The sequence below is a fragment of the Corylus avellana genome, chromosome ca3, assembly GCF_901000735.1.
Source record: "Corylus avellana chromosome ca3, CavTom2PMs-1.0".
Lineage (NCBI taxonomy): Eukaryota > Viridiplantae > Streptophyta > Magnoliopsida > Fagales > Betulaceae > Corylus > Corylus avellana.
The window spans coordinates 9,179,364-9,205,649 of NC_081543.1; the positions used below are offsets into that span (position 1 = coordinate 9,179,364).

Consider the following 26,286-nt stretch of genomic DNA (forward strand, 5'->3'; position numbering starts at 1 on the left):
TGTCACAACTGTCAGTTTATGAGACTTTATAAAAAAAATGGTTGTTAGTTGAGGGGGTCAAAGTATATTTAACCCTAAAATTTTCAAAGTTTGCCCATAAAGCCCAATTTCAAGCCCATTTGGGTTAATTTTCTAAAAATTCCTATTTATGAGCCAAAATTTACTTTCACATCCAAAAATAAGTTCCTTGCATGGTTGTGGGCTTAGATCCAAAATGAAAACTCTGAGCCCTAACCAAGCCCCCTTATTAAAAGTTAATTTTAATGGGCTGAAAGTCCAGTTTATAGGTCCAAAATATTTTCTTATATAACTGTGAACCAGGGTCCAAAAATGGGCCCTGATTGGGCTTATCCAACTTGACCTAATTACTAAAGATGATTTTCAAAACTTTTTTTAATAATCCAACTAAGAACATTTATATCTTGCTCTAAAATTTATTTTTTTATTTTAGTTAAAAAATTATATATTTTTATTTTACTTATTAATTTTTTTCAAAGCACCTAAATTTGATTCTTTGAGAGAATATACAATATTAATTATTAAAGGATGTATGTGGACTTTTACCTTAAAAAAATAAGAAGAATATTTTACAAAGAACATTTTCTTGCGAAACAAACAAAGGCTTAAACGTGATAAAACCAGTATTTGACGTGTCATCTCGTTACTGGTAAAGCACATATACTCTGCGGTGAGTTTAGCTTCCCTAAACCCCAGCGAAACCCCGAAAGCCCTCCGTGTTCGTGCAAAAAACCCTGTGGGCACTCTCTCTGCGAAACCCTAACACTTTCAGTCCGAGAGAGAGAGAGAGTATGAAGGAGGAGGACGCGGGCCCACCCAACAGAGAACTGTATGCACTGCTCCACATATCACCGGAGGCCTCCGACGAAGAAATCCGGAAGGCTTATCGCCAATGGGCCCAAATATATCACCCGGACAAGCACCAAGCTCCCCATGTATGTTTGTTCACACTTGTTCGTGCCTTTTTACTTTGACGTCTTTGAGTAATTCGGAGTGATGTTAGTCATTCAAATGCAATGTTGGCTGTATGGGTGATATAGTATATCATCTGATTGGAGCATTTATGGTGCAAATTTGTATTTTTGGCAAAGGTGAATGAGGTTAAACTTAAATGTATAATTTGTATTGTTTGTAAATTTTAATAGTTATATTGTTGTTTAAGACATTATGTGCTTTTTATGTTTGAATTTATGCTAAGAGGCAGTTTAGTTGTGTATCTTTTGATGAGTCTAAAGAAGCTGGCAGGTAGGTAGTCAGCCATTGAAGCTATTTGAGCGATGAATTGGAATGGGAGACAGGTGGAAAATTTAAACTAATGGGTAGTTGGTATGTTACATTGATCATAATCTTAATAGATTATTTGAAAAAAACAGAAAAGGGAGGCAAAAAGATGAAGCAGATTCCATTTGGGTAACCTCTTATGAAATGATATGTCCATCAAACCCATGTGTGGCCTACTGTAGTTCTTGCGTTCAATGTTATGGCTCCTTTTTTTATTTTATTTTATTTTTTTATGGAAGCTAAATTTGGTTATATCTGATGGAACCTAGAATATTTTAGATTCAGGGTTAATTTAGGAGGAATCTATTTCTAGAATATCGGGTGGATACTGGTTCCACAAGTTTTTTTTATTCTATGAGAAGAATTAATTTATCACCGTATCTACTGCTGTTAATACTTTCTGTGGCATTCCCTCCTCTTGGGAGGATGTTTTGATTGTGGCAACCGAGACCTGGGGATTAAGCAATCGTCGCGAATGATACTTCCACATGTTTAGTTTGTTTGATTAATAGGTCCACCTTTGATCTTATTTGTCAAAACAGAAAAAAGTTCGACTTGAATCCTACTCCATACTTTGAATACTTGAAATCTAGAACAACAGGGATTGATGTCAGCCTTTTGATTATTTTGTTAAATCCTACTCCCTTTGTTCCATAATTGGTCACTTTTTTGTGAATTTTGTTTGTCTCACAATGTATCCCATTTGAAAACGTTAAAAGTCTATTTCATCAAAATAAATTAATAAAGAAGTTAAAAGTTTACAATCTCTACTTTCTTTTTTATCCTCATCCCGGAAATTTTAAGCACTATGAGGATAAATTGATGACACAGACAAAAAGCTAGAGTTTTCAAGGCATTAAATTCTCCTCCTAAAATTTCTGTTTTATTTTTTCAAATAAGACACTTGTGGAATGAAGGGAGCATCTATTGTTTGCCCATCAGTTATAATTACGTGTTACCCCACTTTCCTACCCTAGCTAGCTTTGACTATATTTGGGCAATAACATTTTTCATTTTTTTTTGTTGAGTATGAAATTGTACATGTGGCTTCAACATTGAAATGAAGTGAAGGGGGCTTTGCATATCTCATCTTTAGCTTCACAATTGAATTTATGGTGTGTTTCATTCTTGTTCAAGGTTTTTGATTTCCTGAAAGAGAGTATTTGACAAAATTTTCATCCAATACTCGCTTTCAGATGAAAGATATTGCTACAGAGAACTTTCAACGGATATGTGAAGCATATGAAATTTTATCAGATGTAAACAAAAGGCAAATATATGACATCTATGGTATGGAAGGGCTGAATTCTGGTTTGGAGCTTGGTCCAAAGCTGAATAAGGTAGAAGAGCTAAAGGAAGAACTTGAAAGGTTACGGCGAAGGAAAGAAGAAGAAAAGATTTTTGCACATTTCCGACCATCTGGTACAATGCTGGCAAATATGTCTTTGCCGAACTTTCTAAATGGTGGTGGCATCATCCAAGGGTAAGTTTGATATGAGAAGCATTATGCCCCTTGATTTTTTTGCTAATATCAAACTCATTCCTCCTGCCTCCTCACACACATACACAGAGATATGCACACAAAGAGGTTTTGTTATTTTTGTTATTTTTTTTTTCTTGTTTTTCTTTTGATGATGAGGGTGTCCAGGGATTTGCCCCGAATAATTCCCAGGCATGTACATTCCCTTTGTCTCATACATATGGGGCAATTACTAAGTCATGCTGGGCTTTAGTAGTGGCCTCAAGGGGATTTTTGCACCACTGGGGTTTTGTTTTTATTTTGTTGAAAAACTATTTCTCCCACGGGTCAGATCTATATGCCTGTGAATCTTTATTTTTTGGATCTGGATATATTTTGTTACTTACATATCTTGTTGGTTACCCAAGAGGCTTATAGTCTCATTTGTTATGTTAAATCACATTGGTTCTCAATATCCTAAACATATTTAATTCCGTGCATGTTAAGCTTTTCAGAAAGTTTACCTTAGTGCTTACTGTTTCAATTTTCCATTCATGTCTTTATATACCTAAATGTCAGAATGGCTATGACAAGTGAAGTTCAGTCTCAGATATCCAAACGCAATGCTATTGCAATTGGTGGAAATTTGGTAGTTAATGGGAATTCTGGAGGTGGAGCTGCTACTGCTGTGTTCAGGCATCAAATATCTCCAGTTTCTACAGTGGAATTTATGGCTTCAGCTGGTTTACGGGCATTAATTGGGGTGGAAACATCTCGGTAGGGCATGTGCTTATGTATGTCATTTGACCTTTCAGCATGTTTACTGGCTTACCACCTTCTATTGTTTCTCTGCTCAGTCAGCTGTCATCACACTCAACTGCAACAATGGGCGTTGCTATGTCTTTGAAAGATGGTTCATTGAATCTTTCCAACTCCTGGACCCGCCAACTGTCTGAAACTGCATCTGGAAATGTATGCTTCCTTTTGTTTCAACTTTGCTCATTCCCCCCCATCCCACCCACTACCACCTTTCTTTTGTTTTATACATCATTACATCAACTATAGTATATGACTATTTTGGAGCAATGGTGACATGCATTTGGAAGAGATCATATCATGTTCATTAGGGTCTGTACAACAGTTTGCAATCTATTTGATCAAATTATGTGGGGATTAACAGTATAAAGGAAAAGTAAATGATCCAGTAAAAGCATGATAATGTTAGTAATGTAATTGGCAAAGAGGCCATTTTTGGAGGCAGGAAAAGTTAAATATTTGATTTTTACATTTATGCTAACTTGATTGTGGCTGCTAAAATCTTTTGGAATTTTTTGATTGTCACCTTTACATCCCCTACAATATATGATTATTCTAGAGTAATGGTGACATGCACCTTGAAGACATCATATCATGTTCTTTGGGGGTTTTTTAGATCTGTTCGCAAGCTATTTATCAATCATGTGGGGATTAATAATATAAAGGAAAATTAAATGATCCTTCAAAAGCTTGATGATGTTAACAATGTAGTTGAGGCCGTTTTTGGAGGCTGGAGAAGTTAAATGTTTTATATTTACATTTATGTCTACTTGATTGTGGCTTAACATCTTTTTTGTTTTGTTTTTGCCACCTTCTCTTTCACAGATACAACTTGCTTTAGGTCCAGAGTCATCTATTGCAGTTGGATGGAAAATGAAGGATGTGAAAATGTCTGCAGCTGGAGAACTGAAGGTACATATGTGATTCTTGTTATTTGAGCATGTTAAAACTTTCTTTTTCCCTAGAGAAGCTCATGATTAAGGCTGTAATCGAGCTGATCGAGTTGAGTCAAGTATTGGCTTTTCAAATTCGGCTCGACAAGAAATTATGTAGGTGCTCGAGCTCAAGCTTGAGTTGAGCTACAAAAGCGTTTCCAAACTTTGCTCGACCTCGACTTGAATAAATCAAATGAGTCGAGCTTGAGTTTAAGCTCATGTTAAAAAATTCCAGTTTAAATAGACTAGCAAAAAAACACACAAATCAACCAAAAATAAAAAAAAAGATAAGAGCTGTAGAAGCAAAACCCCTAAAGAAAATGAGAAGAGGAGAAAAGAAAAACACATTAAAATCACGAAGGCAAGGGTCCTTCGGATCTTTGATGGAGTCACAGATGGCAGCCAAGTCAATGTTTGTCTCATTCCTAACTTTCTGTTTCTTAACAATTTTTCTTCCTCTAGTATTATCACGACAAGATTGGATAAAGAAGGCTACAAAGAACGAGTAGGGGATGGACCTATAGAGGAAGAGGAGAGGGTTAAAGAGGGAGTTGAGAGGTGGGTATTAGAGGAAGAGGGAGCTACTATACTAGAGGGAGTTGGAGAAGGGATGGGTGTAAGCCACGACTAAGATTAACCGAATTGTGGTAGGGGTTGAGTTGTAGGACATGTGGGTGATGGTGGTTGTTGTGGTACTTTGTTTACATGGTGGGTCTCATTTGTGTTTGAGGGGAGCAAGAAAGATGCGGCGGGGTGGGGGGGGAGAGAGAGAGAGAGAGAGGGGTATTCTTTCTATAATGAGGTAATTGGATGGTGGTTGAGGAAATAAAATTAGATAAGCCATGAGGAAGGGCCTATAAAGAGTAGTGAAGAATAACCCCCTTTTGGAGGGGACTCACCACAACTTGTCTCCACCTTTTTGTCTCACTCTAACTAAATACAACTCTCTGAAGAACGAGGCAAATACATTCACTTTCCAATCATGAGCCGCTTTGGCAAAGGTCACGTTTCACTAAATGGAATCACTAGAAAGCTCCAAGTGAGTCGCCACAGAAGCATTCTTTGCATAGGCAATACCATATAAAACTGGAAAGGCTTACTTCAAGGGCAATATCCCCATATCATAAATCATGTCAGAATACCTTGGAGCTATCTCCCACCTCAAATTTGGTATGACTTGAAAACTTCCCCCAACCCCTCATAATATTCTTCCATGACCCCACTCCATACGTCCTAAGAAGCTCATTAGAACACCACCCACCCCATGAGCTGTCAAATTTAGAGTCAATCACCGCTCTTCACCAAGTCTCTTTCTTAAGCCTATAGCACCAAAGCCATTTTTCTAAATGAGCACAATTAAACATCAGCAAGTTTAGAATCATCAACCCTCCCTTAGAGATCGGCAAACAAACTCCTTTAGAGATTACCGAACAAACTTTGGACCAACTTACCAAGTGATGTATAAACTCTTTACCTAGGCACCCCATAAGAAATCACGTTGAAGCTTCTCAATACAATTCGTAACGTCCACAGGAAGAGCAAAGAGGGACATGAAATATGTTGGTAAATTGGAAAGTGTACTCTTGATAAGGGTAACCCTACCACCCTTAGACAAATACATCATTTTCCAACTAGCCAACCGACGCTCTATCTTCTCAATAACATTGTCCCAAATATGCTTGGCCTTATAGGAGGTCTCCAACGGAAGACCAAGGTACTTCAAAGATAGAGGAGAAACTCCACAACCCATAATACCAGTCTATCCATCCGCATTATCAACATATACCATAGGAACCAATTCTGACTTAGCCAAGTTTATCTTCAAGCCTGAAACTGCTTTAAAACATAAGAATAAACACCACCGATGATGTACATGATTTGGGTCAATCCCACATAAAATCAAAGTATAGGTGAGAGGTTCAAACCCACCAACCTAGAAGCCAAAAAAAACCCCCATTCGCTGCTGTAGAAATCATCCTACCTAACGCGTCCATTACAATGATAAACATCAAAGGAGAGTCTCAAGCCACATGAGCTCCTAAAAAATCTATGGTAGTGCCGTTTACCAAAGTTGAGAAACGCACCAGAAAATACAATGAACTATTCAAGAGCACCATTTTCCATCAAAACCGCACTTCCTCAGCATGTACAACGGGAAGTCTCACTTAACATGATAATAAGCTTGTTCTAAGTATATTTGCAGATAACACCCGATTCTCTAGATCTTATTCTGCTATCAAGGCATTCATTTGCAATAAGAACGGGATCTAGGTTCTACCTACCTCAAATGAATGTATTCTGCGACTTAGAAATAATCTTTTCCAACACCATCTAATGCCTATTTGCTAGAATCTTGGTAATAATTTTGTAAATGCCACTCACGAGATTGAGATTGGGCAAAGGTTCTTGGGATTCACAGCCTCTAGAATCTTCGGAATGAGGACGATGAACGTAGCATTTAGGCTTCTTTCAAACTTACTTCTAACTTGGAAGTCATGAAAGACCTTATGATGTCCTCTTTTAAAACAACCCAGCAAGCTTGGAGGAATGCCATAGAGTAACCGTTAGGGCTTGGCGCCTTGTCACCATTCACAGCTTTCACTACCTCCAACACTTGCCCTTCCTCAAAGCCCCTGTCCAACCAACTAGACTCAGCCTCAGCCACATCAATAGAATCAAAAGAAAGACATTCCAACTGAACAACTCAGTGTACAAATTTTTATAAAACTAGACAATGTGTTCGCTGATCTCCAACCAGTTGGTGGAAATTGAACCATTCTTCAACAAGGAGTCAATGGAGTTCTTCATTCTATTTTGTGAAAAAACTTCGAACAATTCCTCTCTTTCTCTTTCTTAGTCGCTCTCTTGTATACTCCCGGTGTACTAGGGTTGCGCCCCTCTGCGCCTTTGATAAATATATCTTTACTTATCAAAAAAAAAAAAAAAACTTCGAACACTTGTCACCCTTCCTTAACCACAAATCTCTAGATTTCTGCCTCCAACTCTCTTCCTCCTTGAGCGTGGATCTTTCTAACTTGCGAACAACTTCTGCCGTCCTCATTTTCTCCTCAATATCTAACGCCCCTCTCTTCTTCAATGATATAAAAAACACGCAGCTCTTCCAAAAGGTTTCTTCTTCCTCCCTACATTGCCAAACACCTCCTCATTCCATCTCTTCAAATCAACTTTTAAAGCCTTGCGCTTGCTAGCTAAAATTAAGCTCAGAGAGCCTTGGAAATGATAAGAGTCCCACCACTATTTCACCGTGTCCACAAAACCCTCCAACTTTAGCCACATATTTTTAAATTTGAAGGACCTGCTACCTGCTACCCCTTTAAAAGTCACCACAGTCAAGGAGGATCAGGAAATGATATGAGAATAGTCTAGGAAGCCTCCTCTAGGACGCACTAGGAATTGGGCTTCCCATGCTGGAGAAAGAAGGAATCTATCAATTTTGGACCAAGAGGGTGATCCTTGATTATTCAACCAAGGAAAGTACCGCCGACAAGAGGGAGGTCCATCAGGCCCTAATAAAAAATGAAGTAAGAGAATTCTACACTAGTTGGGCATAAATGAGCTTCTCCTGATTTCTCACTAGGAGTAAAGAGCTTAGGAGATGGTTCTTTAAAAGTTAAAAAATCAGGAGAAAGAGCAAACCCATTCTCCTCGCCAACTAAAGGAGAGGAAGTTTGATTTTGAAAACACGGCTTCACCTAGGCACCAGTAAAAGGCCCCTTTGGGTTTGCAACCTTGACACCCTTCTTCTTAGTCTTGATAGCATAACCAGTAAAATCAAAACCTCCACCTTTTTGAAGGGAAGACTTCCTTGAGCCACCGCACCGCCGGCAAGATCTTAAGCCACTACATGATCTATCAATGTAGAGGCGCCATTGAACCCTCTCCTCTTGGTGGAATCTGAAGGAGAGGACGTTTGATTTTTGGAACATTGCTTAATGAAGGCACGGGTAAAAGGCCCCTCTTAGATTGTGTGATCTACCAGTGCAGAGAAGCCGTCAAAGGACACCCTTCCAGCCACCCCCGATATAGAATGGGGTGCATCGATTGAGGCCGTAGGAGCTCCGGGCTGACCCATACCCGAGTCCTTACTCGCGTCTAAGCCCTAAGTGGCAGGTTGAGGATGACACGTGGTATAGATGAGATGGATGGTGTGGAGGAACTATGGTCAAGTAAGTGTATATATATATTTTAAATGATCTTCAAACGAGTTGAATCGAGTTTTTATAGGAGAAGTTCTCGAGCTGAGTTCATACAAGCTTGGTTTGTTTATTGAGCGAAACAAAATTTTTGTTCAAACTATTTTTTTCTTTTTATAAGTAATCGACATATATCATTAAAAGCGTAAGGCACCCTTAAGTTCACAATAAGTATACAAGTGGAAAGTATCTAGCTCGAACGTGCAAAAAGAATAAAGAAATCACTATAACTAATCATCAAATGAGAAGCATAAGCAGTTATCTAAAGATACAAAGTTTTGAAGAATAAGGACTTAATCTCCTCCAATATTCTCTCACGGTTCTCAACAGTTCATCAAGTCATTTCCACCCATAAATACTATAAAAAGCACATAGGCTCCATTTTCCACACAACACTTTGCATACTGCTAGTAGTTCACCAACAAGCATACAAGTTGACTACACGTCTGTATAACTTAAGACAGTCCAAAATGACTCGAAAAAGGCAATCGAAATGGCATTAGCCATGTCACAATAAAGTAAAAGATGGCTTACAAACTCTCCATTTCTCTTACGCATGCAACTTATGTCCACCACAATGATGTGCCGCCTCTTGATGTTATCCATGATAAGGATTTTAAGCAACCCTCTTTTAGAAGGGACCCACCACATCTTATCTTCACTTGTCTCAATCTAGCTGAATACAGCACCCTAAAGAATGAGGCAAAAACATCCACCTCGCAATCATGAGCTGCCTTATTAAAGCTCACGTTCTACTGATTGGATCCACCATAAAACTCCAAGTGAGCCGCAATAGAGGCATCCTTTGCAGACAATACTAAATAAATCTAAAAAGGCTTCCTTAAGGGCCACATTCCCACATTATTGATCATGCCAGAATCTAATCTTTGAGCCATCTCTCATCTCAAATCTCGTGTGACAAAAATTTCCCCAGACTCGCCTAATATATTAAAATAACCTCACCCCAAATGCTCAAAAAGGCTCATTGGAACATCACCCACCCCACGAATTGCCAAATTCAGAGTCCACTGCCACTCTCGACCAAGCCTTTCTCTCATGCGCATAGCGCCAAAGTCATTTATCTAAAAGAGCACGATTGAATCCCAAAAGTTCCGAATTTTCATCCCTCCTTTAGAGAACAACAAACAAACCTTGGACGAGCTAACCAGGTGATATTTGATTTCTTTGCCTAGCCCACCCCATAAGAAATTGCGCTAGAGCTTCTCAATACGGTTTGCAATACTCGCAGGAAGAGGAAAGAGGGACATGAAATACGTTGGCAAATTAGATAGTGTGCTCTTAATAAGGGTAACCCTAACACCCTTGGACAGGTACATCATTTTCCAACTAGCCAAGTGAAGCTCAATCTTCTCAATAACATTATCTCAAATTTGCTTGGCCTTATAGGAGGCCCCCTACAGTAGGTTGAGATACTTCATATGCAAAGAGGAAACCCCACAACCTAGAATACTAGCCAACCTTTCCCCATGATCAATGTTTCCCACAGGAACTGGTTTTGACTTAGCCAAGTTAATCTTTAAGCCTGAAGCAGCTTCAAAGCATAGGAATAAGCAACACAGATGACGAAGGTGATCTGTATTGGCACCACATAAGATCAAAGTATCACTAGCAAACAAAGGCAAGTGAAATCAAACCCACCAACATTACCCAAAGAGAAACCAGACAACAACCCCCCACTTAAACGAACTAAGTTTGAGCCAAACTCAAGCTTTTTATAAACAGTTCGGTATTTACATCCTGTGCATGATACTTTTAAAAAAGACCATACCAGATAGAAAAATGTAGTAACACTCCTGTAACTGTAGAAGTTATGCATACAAGTTTAGAAGTGATATACACCTTCGTCATTCTTTTCTCTATTGACCTTTTTATCAAGTGTATCTGTTATACAACAGAGACTCCTCAATCCTTTTTTGAACTTGAGTTATCTGTTGGGTCCAACACTGTTTTTGACATTGTATCATGGTTTATCTGTGTTCTTAACCCATTTCACTGCCATTTTTATTCTCAAATCAGGAATTATGCGTAGTTGGGTGGCAAGCAGTCAATTTATGTCACCTAATAGTTGCTTGTATCTAGACTCATCTCCATTTCTCCCAATCTCAAACGGCGACTGTCTTTTTGGTTGTAAATGGAGCTCTATTAAAACTTCTTATTTTGTTATTTACTTCTCAATGCTTGACCCTATCTCTGAATATCAATTGCAATTCACCAGTCAGCTCCCAATTCAGATTATTGATCACAATTGACAGAAGTATATCAGTATGTATCCAAGCTCAAGTATAGCCTAATCTAAGTATATTCAGCTGGGCTCCAGTCAATTCTCCTTAGAGTACTTGAATTTTCATGTTCTGCATTGAGACAGGACAAGACAAGCACATGGGTGGTCCTGATATCGGATCATAAGACCTTGGAATTTATGTGAGAATCTGCAAAGTAATTTGTGTTTGAAGATAGGGATTGTTTCGTGGTTTTTTTGGTGGTGGTATTTATCATTTTTTGTCGTCTATGAGCAGTGGAGGAGAAAGGTGAGAGGGATGCAACGATAATGAGAAAACATTTTTGTAGGAATCAGAGATAGACATAGGTTTTGTGAGGAACAATAAAGTGGCCATAGATGTGACTGAAAGACCATGAAGGAAGGAGCTTGTATGTCAAACTTTGTGACAGAATTTATTTAGAAGTGTGATCAGGATTGCAAGAAAATGATAGCTTGCAGAGATGGAGGTGATGGCAGTAGTAGCTGTGATGAATGTCCTTTGAAGGAAAATGCATTATGGCCTATTATTTTATGTTCTATATATGAACATATTCGCAGTTTGTTGCAATTAAATTAAATGAGGCTTGCTGTTATTTTCCTTTAAATTTTGGAGTACAATGTGGAGGGATTCTTTCCCATCTAATATATTTGCCATGCACATGGACAAAAAAATCACTTCAGAAAAATATAGACTTGTTGACTTGTAAATCTGTGACGCAACTGGACCATAATTCATGGCCAGCCTAGGGGTGAATGATCTTTTTCATAATGGAAAACATTATATATGTAACTATGTTGTCAATATTGTGCCCAGCTTCTCCATTGTCTTATACTCTCTCATCTTTGTTCTCCTATATTAAAACCTCCATGTAATATTATTTCCAAGTTGCCCAAATTTTGCTCCCTCTTTCCCCCCTCATCCATGTTTAACTACTGCAGTTTGGCACCAGTTCATTTGGGGCATCAGCTCACTATAATCATCAGTTTTCCTCAAAGTCTCATGGCCGCATTGGTGGGAAAGTGGGAAGGTATGTGTACAGAATCTATTTGATTACTGATTATGTAAGAGTTGTGTTTACTGTTATGTTGATCAAAGATTCTCTTCTTGAAGTTGTTTGGTTTTTCATTTTTGGAATGTTTCCCACTTTAAATATCTGTACAGGTTATACATTTCTGTATTATTTTGACACCTATTTTTGCATATCTTGACATTTTCAATTTTCTGTGTTAACTGGTATGTAAAAAATTGTGATGAAAGAACGTGTGAAAAATTGTTTCTGTGGGTATTGATGGGATAGCTGGTTGGTCATATACAAATCCTCATTATAAGTGTCATGACTTTCCTCACATATTGCATTAAATACCGAGAAATTATCCCTTTCCTCTTAAGGCTATTGACTTCAAATCCAATACAAACCATAGGAACTATCACGCTGTTAGAAGAGATATTAGGGTTTCAAGGGTAGTTTGGTCTTTGTGTCAGTAGGGTTTAGCCTATATATTTGGTTGTTTGTATTAGGTCAAATAGGTTGAATAATAACAGGAGGCAGTAGCCTCTTTTTTTTTTTTTTTTTTTTTTTCTAGTAACTTTTTTCCGGCGAATCTTGTTGGTTAATCATGTGAAAAATTTGTTGTTTGTTTGTTGTTGGTGATTGATGTATCCGACCGGCCTTGGATTCTCCGGCGAGAACCGATCAAGTGATCGTTGCATCCGACCGGCCTTGGTGTTTTTCAGCGAGAACCGATCAAATGGTTCTTCAAGTTTCCGACGAGTTTTCGACCGGCGTTGAAGTTTTATTTAATTATCTTGTTATTTGTATTGTGTTTGTATTGTGAACTCCAAGCTGTTCCAGCTTGATGGGGAGTGTTAAGAGTATGTTTTAGTTGTTTTTTTTCATTTGCTTGTATCTTCCAAGCTGGATTCATATGATGTATATGCTCCAGCTTGAGGGGGTGTGTTAGAAGAGATATTAGGGTTTGAGTCATTAGGGTTTCAAGGGTAGTTTGGTCTTTGTGTTAGTAGGGTTTAGCCTATATATTTGGTTGTTTGTATTAGGTCAAATAGGTTGAATAATAACAAGAGGCAGCAGCCTCTTTCTCATTTCTTCTCCCTCTCAAACTCCCCTCCTACAAATCTTAACACACGCAAATTAGAAATGCATGACATTTTGATTTGAGGACTTTTTAGAATGCTAGGAGTAGCTGTCTTACCAGAACTGTTGGAAATAGAGAGGTGCTGAGGCACAACTTATAATGTTATATTAATAGTTAATCAATATCTACCCTGGTTATATATATATATATACACACACACACTAGTTTATGAAAGCAAAATTGCTAGCAACAAAAATATATGTTAATTTTTTTTTATATAAGTAATTTGATCTCATTAGAAAAGCGCAGATGGACATAACCTAATACACGGGAAGTATACAAGAGAAACTCCCTATTAGGGAGAAAACAAAGAACAAAAATCCAAAAATTCAAGAAAACTAGAAAAAGCATTTGTGAAGAGATTTGAACGTAATATTTTTTAGCTCTACCACCAAAGTCTCTTGTTCTTTGCATTCCGCTCTCTTTGAATACACCACATTCAATACAAAACAAACCTCTCCATCTCGCCAACAACTCTCTCACCCTTCAAGGCATAACCCAATCAACATAAAGCATAAGGAGGTGCGAACTCCATAATTCTATTGCTACTTCACAGTGAAGAAGAAGATGATCAATGAACTCCCCACCCGTCTTGCGCACACAACACCAATTCACCACTATGACGCTCCTCTTCCTCATATTATCTAAATTCAAGATTTTTCCTATTGTGGTTGTCCATACAGAAAACGCCTCTCAAAGAGCCTTAACCCTTCACATACTCTTCCAAGAAAAGGGTAACTAATATAACTAGCAGGAATGGATAACACATGATAATAGGACCTCACGTCAAACTTTCTCCTTTTGGAAGGATCCAACAAATTCTAACCTCTCCTCCTTGCCTGACTCTAAGAGAATACAATGGGTCAAAGAAAGAAGAGACCAAATCCATCTCCCAATCATGCATTGGTCTAGTAAAAAATATATTCCATCGAAGATTTCCATTTTGAAATTGCATATAATCTGCCACTTATGCATCCTTACAACTTGCAATACTAAATAAGTTTATATAAAAAATCTTCAGAGGCTGTTCCTCACTCCACAAATCATTCCAAAACTTGATCGTGGACCCATCTCCCCCCTCATATCTAACAAAACTAGAAAAAACTTCCCACCCCTTCATATATTTTCACACCTCCCCTCAAACTATCATACTTGGTTTCCACCACCGATATCCACAAAGCCTCCCTCACCATACTGTAATGTCGTAATCATTTTCCCAGAAGAGCTTGATTAAATTGAATTAGGTTTTTAGCCCCAAACCATTTGATTTCATCGGAGTACAAATTCTCGACAATTCACTAAATGGAACTTAAACTCATCACCAATTTCACCTCAGCGTGATGGAATAGAGAATAAAGGACCTCGAGAGGAGGCTACAAATGTTGCGAAATAAGCAGCAAGAGCTTTTGGTTCAGGCCTCCGCAGCGGGAGACAACTAGACTCTAACAAGTAAAATTATCTATACGCAAAGATGACCTATGTAGTGTAGTTTTAGCTCTAAGAACTAAGATGATCTATGTAGTTCACGTCGTCTTACAAGTTGAAAACCTCGTTCTAGTTGATTATGTTAAGCTAAGCTATCTATTATAAATGTTCACCTCAATAGAATTATCATATCACCTCATTATTATGTTTAAGAAGCATTCTCTTGTAGCTAAAATATCCCTCTTAAGTTTTTCAAGCCTATTAGCCATGCTTACAAGAATAGGAAAGAGAGACGAACAATAAGTAGGCAAATTGGAAAGAGTGCTTTTTATCGAAGTTGACCCCCTTAGATAGATCAAGCCTCTTCCAACCAGCTAAACAACGTTCCATTTTTTAAATAATGCCATTCCAAATAGAAGAAGCCTGGTAAGAAGCTCCCAAAGGAAGACCCAAGTACTTTATTGGCAAAGATGCTATTCTACAACCAAGAATACAAGCCAAACGACCTACATCACCCACATCACCAATAGGAATTAGCTCCGATTTAGCCAAAATAATCTTCGACCCCGAAACTTGCTTCAAAACCTCTCCCATTGATCCCCTTGAATTTCATATTCATGAAGGCCAATAAGGAAGCTTCAAAGTAACGCTATCGAAAAACCACTTTTACCAAACAAAATCAATTGAACATATTTTGAAGGCTTTGTTGAATGAACATAAACATTTGCAGGCTTGCAGCATATAATCTAACTTGTAGGTATGTATGTATTTGCGACTTATCAAAAAAAAAAAGGTATGTATTTGCGTCTTATATGTGTGTATTGTCATTTATAGTAACTTTTTTGGCTCGTTACAATCTGAAATTTTATAAGATAGCTGAAAGATGAATCCTAATATGAATGCAAGGCAAGGCAAGAAAGGATGGGATACTTTTTTTTTTGATAGGTAAATATGTATATATCAAAAACCCAACAGGGCGCAACACGATTACACAGGGAGTATAAAAGAGTGCGGCTATACACCCAATAAAACCCTAAGCTCCCAAGGAGCACCCACAAGGAACCTAAAAAGATCCACCCAAGAACCCCCGAAATCAAAACACCCTACACAAGAAACACCCTACACAAAGGCTAACCCTACACATGATCACCCCACATCCCTAGCCCTACTCGAGCCACTGCCCCTAGCCTCAAAGTTATCGGAGCATTCCAAATTCTTCACCCCCAGTGGCATCTTTTTCTTATGAAGCTGTTTAGCTTCCTTATCCTTCGCTCTCCGTGTATAACACTTGGAAACTTGGTTATCTATCAAAGCTTTGGCAGGTGCAGGAGGAAAAGAGAAAACCGGAGAAACAATAGCCCTCACCGGAGGAACAGTCGCCACCACCGGAGGAACAGAAGCCTCAGCCCTCATCCTGCACTGAAACCTCGCCGGATAAGTAGAAGCAACCGCAGGAATCGCCGGAGGAAAAGAGAAATGATTCACAGGCGAAACAGAAGCCACCGAAGAAACAGTAGCCACCACCGTAGGAGCAGTAGCGTCATCCCTCAAACTGCGCCAAAGCCTCGCCGGAGACACAGGAGTCGCCGGGGAAGATTTCCGTCCAAAATCACCAATTTGAGCATTCTCAGCAAACCCAGGAGACTCTGGCGAAGACTTATCCGAATGCAACAAAAACCCATCGCTGAACTTATCGGGATCCAAAACAGGGCCGCAAACGGGAATTTGAACCACAGCCGACCCGGAAACCGACCCGGAATTTTGCCCATCATAACCCAAAGAACCAACCCTAATCCACTTACCTTTGGGCTTCTCACCCAGCCCGCGAAGGATCCGGTCCAACTTATCGCAGAAAAACCCTAATCGCCTCATCGCCTTGTTCCTTCTAAACTTTGCTGCCGCCGCCACCGGAGACGAGAAGCTTTGCTCAAACAAGGGATGAGCTTTCTCCATTTCGTAACAATCCATCGCGAATCGTGTTTCCACTCCAGCATTCCCCATCTCGAAACAGCTCGCCACCGGGAACAAGTCAATCTCTTGCGACGAAAGAAGCCGCGCCCCAGCAATGTCCGCCACCTCGCAGGAAGAAGAGCGCAACGCTTCGGCGAAAGACCGTCCATCTTTTGTCCCCGGAGAGAAACTCTCAGAATTCGAAAACCCTGGAGAACTCGCCTGCACAGCCAGCAACGAACGCAGCTCAACCACGAACCTCCGCCAACCCCGCCCAGAGCGGGCCTCTGGGATCCAGATGATACCTTTCCGTTCGTCCTCCAGATAGGCAACCACCTCCAGGAATCTCCCAGCTTTGTTACTACCCCCGCTCACCGACAAAGACTTCCCTTCCTCGCTAAATTTTTTGACGAAATCTTCCTTCACCTGCGACTGAGACGCCTCTTCTACCGTAGCTGCCAACCAGGAAGCACTTCGCTGACCCACCAGAATAAGCCCTACAAAACCCTTCCTTCTTTCCTCCAAACGAAGCTTCGAAGCCTTCGTCGAGAAAAAGAAGGTTTTAGCTTCCACCGAAAACCGTCGCTCCATCCTAATCTACACGAACGCATCCCACGAAAACAGAAAACCGAGCTCTAGCGGGACGCGCCTACACGCGCCACCGCTGGGGTTCCAGTTCCAGCGCCTCTCTCTCAGCACAAGACTTTAGTTCCCTCAAAAGCATAAAAGGTAAAAAAGTTGAGAAGAAAATTAATAATAGAAATGGACGAAAATGGATACTAATAACTACATAGTAAGAATTTAGGGGAAAAAAAGTCTTGCTGGGGTGATATCATTATGAGCAACAAAAACAATAATTACTCCAATCGGGAGAGTATGATTGCTGTTGAGGCGTTTTCTATTGTATACTTCCTGTGTACTTGGGTTGCGCTCCTCTGCGCTTTTGATATATAAACATTTCTTATAAAAAAAAAATGATTGCTGTTGAAGTAAAAATGGAGAGGATATGAGTAATGTTGACAAATAAAACACAACTCAAGGTTTTTGATGCAGACACATGATTATTCCGTCCCATTATTTGGATAGGATCCTTTCCTAACCAAAGTTTCCTGATGACTAATATTCAATTCATGCTAGCCGGATTCTTCATCCATGCACCAGAAGTTTACCAGAGGTCACTGATGTCTATTTTAACCAGTTTTAGTTGGCATTAAAAACACCTTTCATTTAATTTGAATGAGAATTGGAGTTATCTGTATCTAATGAACCATTTAATGGGCTTCTTTATGGACAAGATTTACGTATGGTGCTTAATTTGATGCCCTTCTACTTACTCTTCTTGTTGTTACATGAAGGATTTGTTTTTTTGGTTCTATAAAGGAGTTACTATGCCATTCTTTATTTATCTTGATGATTCCTATAATCCTATTTAATGTTTGAACTTGTGGGCAAAGTGCAGAGCAAATTAGGGTGTGATGGCAGGCTTAATTTAGAGTGGGTACGCTTGAAGCTGATACCTTTAAGCAGAACATATTGTCTAGTAAATGGTCCTTGGAGTTTATTATACACTTGAAATGCTTTTATGGCATTCATTTATTGTGTTTATGTGTTGACACGATTAATATTTTCTGACACTGCTTGTCTTTCATTATGTCAAGTAATTTTTTGAAACTTTTTCCTATACACATTTCAATAATCAGAGTATATTACTGCTAATTGAGATACTTTCAGCACGTGATTGCATTTATGCCTTGATGTAATAAGCTTGTGACTTGAGGCATTATTGTTGTAGCACCACTCTTGAGATAGAAGTTGGCGGTGGAAGGAAATTATCTAAATTCAGCACTGTCCGCATGTTGTACACAATAGGAATACAGGTAACATGCAGCTATGTAGGCAGAAATTGAATTTATGATTTCTTCATTTATTCCAGTGCATTTGTGTCATTTTCCTTATTGCATATGGTTGGTTGGATGTATAGATTAATTTCCAGAAATGTCATGCAACTGGTACTGGTTCATCATAATTTTTCTCAAATAAATGCTTATTTGGATTTTACTGGAAGAAAAGAAGATAATAAGGGCTTTTCTGCAAGTACCTAGCTGTGTTGCGAGTGACTTAATGTCAAATTTTTATACCCATTAAAAGAGAAAGATTTTGCGGTGGGACCTACTGGATGCCAACCTTAGGTAATCCCACCAAAGTTAGGTAATATCCAACCAAATTTCTAATAGGACAATTGACCTCAACTGGAGAACTGCTAGTTACATTAGGTAATCCTACATGAGAAGTGTGTATGACATGCTAGACTACAAACATTGATTCAAAATATTGGTAGTTTGGTCTTGGTTCATCTTTCTGTTCTGTAGGCTTTTGTCTTTTGTTGTCTCCTCCCGTTTGTCTTGTTACAGATGCTTTGTTGAGCATTGGTATTTTCACCTATCACTTCTTGTTTTCTGTTGACTATTAACTAATGCTGGAATTTGTTCATCTCCGAAGGGAAATGGTCCATTACTTATGGCTAGAAGGGAAATTTGCCCCTCTACAAAATTTTGCTGATTAGTTGTCAACAGTCTTTGGACCAAATGGCATCTCCTTTTCCCATGAACAAGGGGTAAAAGGTGAGGTAATGTGTACATTTACCGAAGAGGAGGAAAAGAAAAGGTTTCACAAATGAGTTAATTTCTACTGGACCTCTTCCGCCAGAAACATCCAATGGAAGCCTTTCACATGCAATTTTTAAAGAACATCCTTCATTTGGTGCTTTTGCCAACCTTGGAGTTAAGGTTGTCCAAGGGATTTGATCAGGGTGACCCAACCGGTCGTTGTGGAATTACCTAGTAAAATCTTAGTAATATTTTGGATTTTTCTGAAACCTTGGTGCCTTGGGCTAGTGATCTTTGGACCAAATTGCAACTCCTTTCACCATGAAGAAGGGGTGGAGGATGAGATAAGGGGTCAATGACGTATGGGTAGTAATGTTTATCTATCAAAAAAGAAAAAAGAAAAAAAGAAAGCAAACGAAAAGAAATCTTGATGCTTAAGGCCATTTTATTTAGTTGGCTGTTGGTGGGTGGGTATATATGTGTTTTTGGCATGTTTAATTGTAATACAAATGTTCCTTAAAGATTTCCATTGAAATCATTTATTTGGATGCCTTGATCATTGAATATAAAAATTCCATAGTTTTATCTAGTTTAATCTTTCCTTTTCTATTTTTCATATGGTCTTAGAAAGATAAAATGTCATTCAACTGATATTTTATGGAGTTAGTAAGAGCACTCTCTCTATTCGGTTTGTTGTTTCAGTTGTCTCACATTTCTTTGTAAGTTTAGCGTGTTTGTTATCTTTTGTTTTATCTTTGCAGGGTATATTTTGGAGATTTGAATTGCATCGTGGCGGCCAAAAGTTAATTATTCCTGTAAGAATATTTTCACTCTCACTTATTTTCACTTATTTCACTTCAGGATGAATATATATATATATATATATATATATATATATATTCTTCCTTCAAATTTGCTCACATGATTCTATGAAACTGTAACTGTAGTATATTCTGGAAAATACGATAGAATAGAACTTAGTACTGATAAACTTCTTTGGTTCTAATCTGTTGTTGATGGGCTATATCTTGCAGATTTTGCTTTCCAGGCATTTGAATCCTGTGCTTGCAACTGGAGCATTCATACTTCCAACCTCCGTTTACTTTTTACTAAAGGTTTATTGTGATTTGCAAACTCTACTGTTTTCCTTTTTATTCATGTCAGATGAGTTAACTATGACTAGGAGTCTAACCGAAAGGATAGACTCATTAACTATGCTTTTAGACTCAGTTTAATCTAGGGTGTGTTCTGGAAATTTAAGGTTTAGCAGAAAGTGGTTTGTTCAAACTGTTATCTTTTTAGGATTTGTTAGAATTTAATTTATACTTGGGCCCCTGAATATACACTTAAGAAAAAAAAATCATCAATAAAAAATAAGTATTCTTACCCAGTGGTGAATGTGTAATTAACAAACTAATAACATACAAATATTGGTTTTTCTTACTTTTTTGCTTCTTGCATTTTTTTTATGACAAGAACGTAATTTCCAGGAAAAAAAAAAAAAGGAACTAGATTTAGTAGTACCCTCTAACATTCGCTTTATAAGGCATGGTCTCTGGTCATTCATGCTAACCCTTAGGGTTAGGTTATAATGAATTGGATACTACTAGATGTAATAAGCTGGAATCCTCTGATATATCATATCAATCTATGTTTAACTGATCAGAAAACCTAATGTTCTTTGGCCAATTATGATATGTTTATGGTCCCAAGGCAGGTAGCCAATAGTTTGCTCTGTCATCTCTGAGAAAGAGTATCGAAGAACTGACCTTTTTATGTTGCTGAACCCTTCTTTTTTATTTTATTTTATTTTATTTTTCCACCCTCTGCTATTTAACTGCAATTTGCGTGCAACTTTTTATATTTGAAAGATTACAGCATTTTGGTTTTATATTAATATGATTTACATGGCGTTGCCAAAGGTAAGCGATGGTCATTAGTTCCCACTTGTTTGGATTCTTTGCAGAGTGCCCGAGTAATCACTAATTGTTTTATATGGTGTGACAAATCATACTTGGGATTTGTGAACGGGTCGAAAGATGGAAGTGTTATAATAATATAGTTTTTAACCAAACTACTTCATCTGTGTATTATTTGCTAATTTTGTATCCTTTGCATGCTTGCAGAAATTCGTTCTTAAACCATATTACCTTAAAAAGGAAAAACAGAAGGCTTTAGAGAATGTGGAAAAAACCTCTGCCAAGGTATGGGTTATTTATGTGGCTAACTGTGTTGTGGTTTATGCACTGTGGCAACTCTATTATTGATTGTCTAGATGCAATTTGGATTGTTCAATTTTTTCTTGTATGAGGCCATATTCTTACATCCATACACATCCACAAGATGCAACACGCATGTAGATGCATACCTTCATAATGCATTGTCTGCCGGCATGGATTTTTGTAGTAGTATCTCGATATCTCTCTGCATAGCATGTAAATAGAACACTGAAAAATGGTTACAGGTTTAGATAGAAAAACATGCATACTTTATGGCTGGCTTGACTAGCCTGCAGGCCATCCTAGATTAGTTTGGGCAAGCTTGGTCATTATTCAAGCTCAATCTTTTTGTTCGAGATTGGCTCATTTTATAATCATGGATGCTTTGTGCCTGGATAAGAAAGGAAAATGAAAAAGGACAACAAAACTTGCAAGCCAAGCTGAAAGAAACCCAAGTAGCTTGCCGGCTTCTGGGCTCATTTTCAATCTGATGAAGTAAACTTCTGAGCTCACTTCATACTTGTAAACTGGAGCCTTTGGAAAGCTTCACCTTAGCTCAAATTCGAATTGACCCTAAAGATTTTAGTTTGGGCAAGTTTGGTAAGTAGTGGATGCCTCACGAGCCATTTGGCTCAATAAACCTGGTACTCCAAATGAGTTATACTTAATAATCCAAAAGACCAAACATATATTCCAAGAGTCAAATTTTTGTTGGTTTTCTGAATTTCAATGTCAGCAAATGAATAAAATGGACTTTTGTGATGTTGGCACATCATCTCTGCCCTTAATGAAGTCACATCATAGGTAAATGTTATTACATTTTACAGTTGAAAATGTTCCCTGCCAATTTGCCTAATAATCATGGAGCTTACAAAAAGAAATTCAGATATATGCCATTCAACGGTTATACATCCATCTATTTGGCACATTGGCTGTCTGCCAATTTGCCAGACAGCGAGCCTACCTAAAGTAGTTTGGACTTGAGCTCCTTTAGCAAATGAAACTCAGCTCAAGCTTGAACCAGACTTGTTTTACAGTTTTAGTAAACAAGTGAGTACAGATGATACATGAGCAGCTTCGCTTGTTTGCTGGCCACTAGATATGTCAACAGCTCAGCTTGTTTGCTAGGTGATGCAACTTGGCATAGTGGGAAGCTGATAGGGTAGCAGCCCTGAAAAGAAAAAGTACAAAACTGCCCTTCTTGCAAGTTTGATCGATTGAACAAAAGATTGCAAGTTGGATCGATCCAAGTGCAATCGAATATCTACTGACGGCCTGTTTTGACCTAGTAAAAGTTGGAAAATTTTCATGAAATATAAATTTGTAGCCATTTGAATAAGCTTTCCAACGCCACAAAGTTTGTCTCCATGTGATCTCGAAATCACAAGATATGGCCATTTTACTATGACTGGGTTGCGTAAACTGCTCTGCATCACTAGGCTACTCTACATTTATTACCGAAGAGAATATGTGGATATAAGAAAAATGTCCTTAAGTTTTGCTTCCTATTTCAACATCCTCCAAAGTTTTTTTGTGGTTTTCCTTTGAAGGTCCATATGAATATAAAAGCTTTATATATACATACATGTGCACACATTCAAATATATATGTGGATGCTAAAAGGTGGAGTCAACGTCCGAACCACCTCCTCTACCTCCTTAGTAACAACTCTTCTAACAGATTCTTAATAATGAACTGGAAAATTGCCTAGATAGAGAGAACCAAATTCCACATGGAATTGCTAGCTGATTTACCTTGGTCCCTTATACCATACTACATGTATATATGGAATCCTGCATTGTCTACTCACCAAGTGATCAATGTTTAACATGTTTTTTCTCGCCAATATTTATGCAGTCAAAAATATGCTAAGTGGTAATGCCCACTCCCTTTTAAAGTTTAAGAGACTGGTAATAAATATTATGAATAGGTGGTGAAGAACAACTGTCATCCAACCATGAAAAATATAATATACATGGTGGACCATAGAGTACTCGGTACGTAGTAAATGCTAAGTAAATGTTAATGTTGTGGATATATATATATATATATATACAGACACTAATACAGTCGGCACTTTTGTATCGTTTTAAAAATCATCACATCCATCTAGTCAAACTGGTGCTGTCTTAATGGTGGGTGAAATGCCAAAAAGTCTCTATAGCACTTGTTAACAGGGCTTACGAACAGCATAATAATATCAGGAAGGAGTTTGAAATAAAATTCTTTTTTTGTACTGCATTGGGTTCTGAATGTCTGCAAATGTTAAGATCTTTGAGTTGGGTGTTTTTTTTTTTTTTTTCTTCTCTGTTGTCTGATTGATAATACGATTGTGTTTCACTTATTTTTTCTTTACCTTTACTCAAAAATGTTTTGAGGGAAGTGTAATTACTTTAGGACCTGTTTGCAGGTACATGAGGCAAGAGCAGCAGCAGAGAAAGCTCAGCAGTTACTACAAAATGTGGCCAATAGGAAAAGAACTAGGCAATTAGAAACAAATGGATTAGTTATTACTAGAGCATGGTATGGAAACCGTACCACTTTGAGTAGGAAAAATGAATCATTTGAAACACACAATGAGTTGACTTCACAAGTCATGGATGTCACACTACCTCTAAATTTCCTGGTTGATGATTCTGGACAACTCAAGGTATTTTACTTCAAGTGCTGTTTTTCCTTGTCTGTTAAACTATGAATCCATCCTATGTTCCTATGGTAATATAGAGTGATGTGAAAATTGAAATATTCTGATAAGTTAGTGCAATTTCGGACTATCTACACAATTACAAGCCAAAGCACATTTTGTTCATAGCCTCTGCAAATTACCACAAGTAACCCTCTTGAAAGGGTCTTAACTTAAATTACTAATTTTCGGTTTGAACTTTGCCAACTCATTCACAAGATCATTTAATCGTTTGCGTAACTACTCGGAAAAATGTGTTACTAAATTGGGCTAAAAGAAGTTAGAGAGCAATATTGAATAGAAATTACCTGATGACTTATGACTGCCTGCAGAAGACATTTTTGGTCTATGGTATTAATTTGATCAATCATCATACTTGTTGGTTGCTTTATATAGTTAACAGTTAAAAATCCTTGACCTCAAATTTTTAAACTGAGATTAATCTAGTGCTTTGGGAGTTGCTATGTTTTTCACTTTGTACTCTAGAGATCCCGTATTGTATGTCGTAATTTTTTGTTGTTCAATCTGTTGGTGCAGCTTCATGAGGGTGTGAAAAAGTCGGGAATCATGGGGTTTTGTGATCCATGTCCTGGAGAACCTAAGCAACTGCATGTGGAATACACTTACAGAGGCGAGAGTTATGAGGTACTACTCACTCTTTTGTTTGTAAACAAAAGGATGTTGATGAAGGTTGTTGATTTGGGTAACTCTTGAATTTGTGAATCAGGTGGTGGTTGATGATTACGAGGAGTTGCTAATACCAGAGGAAAGGCACAGAATCTAAGTGCCATTCATTATACTTTCGCCTTGGTTACCTCGTGCAATTTTGCACGTTTCACATGCCTGAGGTACCTCAACTAGATTGCCGCCTTTTTTCCGTCATGGTGGTAATTATGTATCTAATAAGGCGGTGATTAATATTTATTAAAATTTTTGAATAAGGCATTCGTTGAATATTTTGTTCAGTTGTATTATATTTCTCATGGTGAAATACAAATTTTGTACTTGAAATGGCAATGTACATTTTCATTTAGGGCAGTTTTTTGTAGACTGTGATGCGTATAATAGTGGACCTTTTTGGATATGTTGTGTGGGCAAAGCAATCAATGTTAAGAATTGGAATGGAAGTTTAAACATGTATAACACCGTCAAGTTTGTTCTTTTGATGTCATTCACCAAAATTTGAACCAATATCAATTGCTTGTTGATAAATTTTATTTGCTATATGCACAAACAAACCAAGCTTTCCTTGTTTTCTGAAAACCAGCAAGCATTCAGCCTGGCAAAGTTGGGAGAGTTGGGTAAAAAGAAAAATCTGGGCAATGCCAATGTTCCAATGTATTATTATATAAGAGTAATGATACATATCACACCGCTATCTTACTATATGTGGTGTACCAATTCACTATTGATTTTTTAATTTTTATTTTTTAACAATGATTATCTTAAGGTGGATTGGCAATGTCATGTCACAATTGTAAGATAATGGTGGGATAGTGATGTGGTATATAGAAGTATTCGATTTTTGGAATAATCTCTCATGTGATAGTGAGATTTGGGTGTATTAGGACTTTGGGATTTGTGTGATTTTCTCTCTACTATTTTGTACTCCATATTTTGATAGTGGATTTTCTCTGGGTTGTCTTCGCCAGTGGATGTAGGCTTGTTAAGCTAAACCACTTAAATTTTGGTGTCGTGTGTTGATTGCCTAATCTTTGTTATTTCGCGTTCTTCTTATTTGTCGTATCTCACGGGTCTTGGAAATAGGATTAATTTCCTAACAACTGGTATTAAAGCTTTTGGTTCGAGTGGGAGCGATGGCAATAGAAGAAGGAAAAGATAGGAATCGAAAAATTCAACGGCACAGATTTTGGGTATTGGAAGGTGCAAATTGAAGATATTTTTTATGGGAAAGACCTCTATCAACCTCTTTTGGGAGAACAACCCGACTATATGTATGATGATGAGTGGGCTCTTCTTGATCATAAAGCCCTGGCAGTTATCAGGTTATCATTGTCAAAATCAGTTGCACACAACGTTGTAAAGGAGAAGACCACATCATGTCTAATGGCGGCTTTATCAAGTATGTATGAAAAACCGTTGGCTAACAATAAGGTGCATTTAATGAAGAAATTGTTCAACCTAAAGATGGCGGAAGGAGCTTCGGTAGCACAACATCTCACTGAGTTCAACACTATCACAAATCAATTGTCCTCGGTGGAAATTGATTTTGATGATGAGGTTC

General features: G+C 38.0%; 1 protein-coding gene across 1 annotated transcript; it reads left to right on the forward strand.

Moving 5' to 3' along the window:
• The first annotated feature begins 727 nt into the window (after positions 1-727).
• LOC132173462 (chaperone protein dnaJ 13-like) lies at positions 728-25,201 on the forward strand. The gene is made up of 13 exons (XM_059584966.1): positions 728-953; positions 2,496-2,782; positions 3,338-3,535; positions 3,616-3,730; positions 4,400-4,486; positions 11,944-12,032; positions 18,326-18,410; positions 19,901-19,954; positions 20,174-20,254; positions 21,266-21,343; positions 23,769-24,008; positions 24,579-24,686; positions 24,769-25,201. The coding sequence occupies exons 1-13, from the start codon at positions 810-812 to the stop codon at positions 24,823-24,825; spliced, it is 1,623 nt and encodes a 540-aa protein (XP_059440949.1). The 5' UTR covers positions 728-809; the 3' UTR covers positions 24,826-25,201.
• The last annotated feature ends 1,085 nt before the right edge of the window (positions 25,202-26,286 follow it).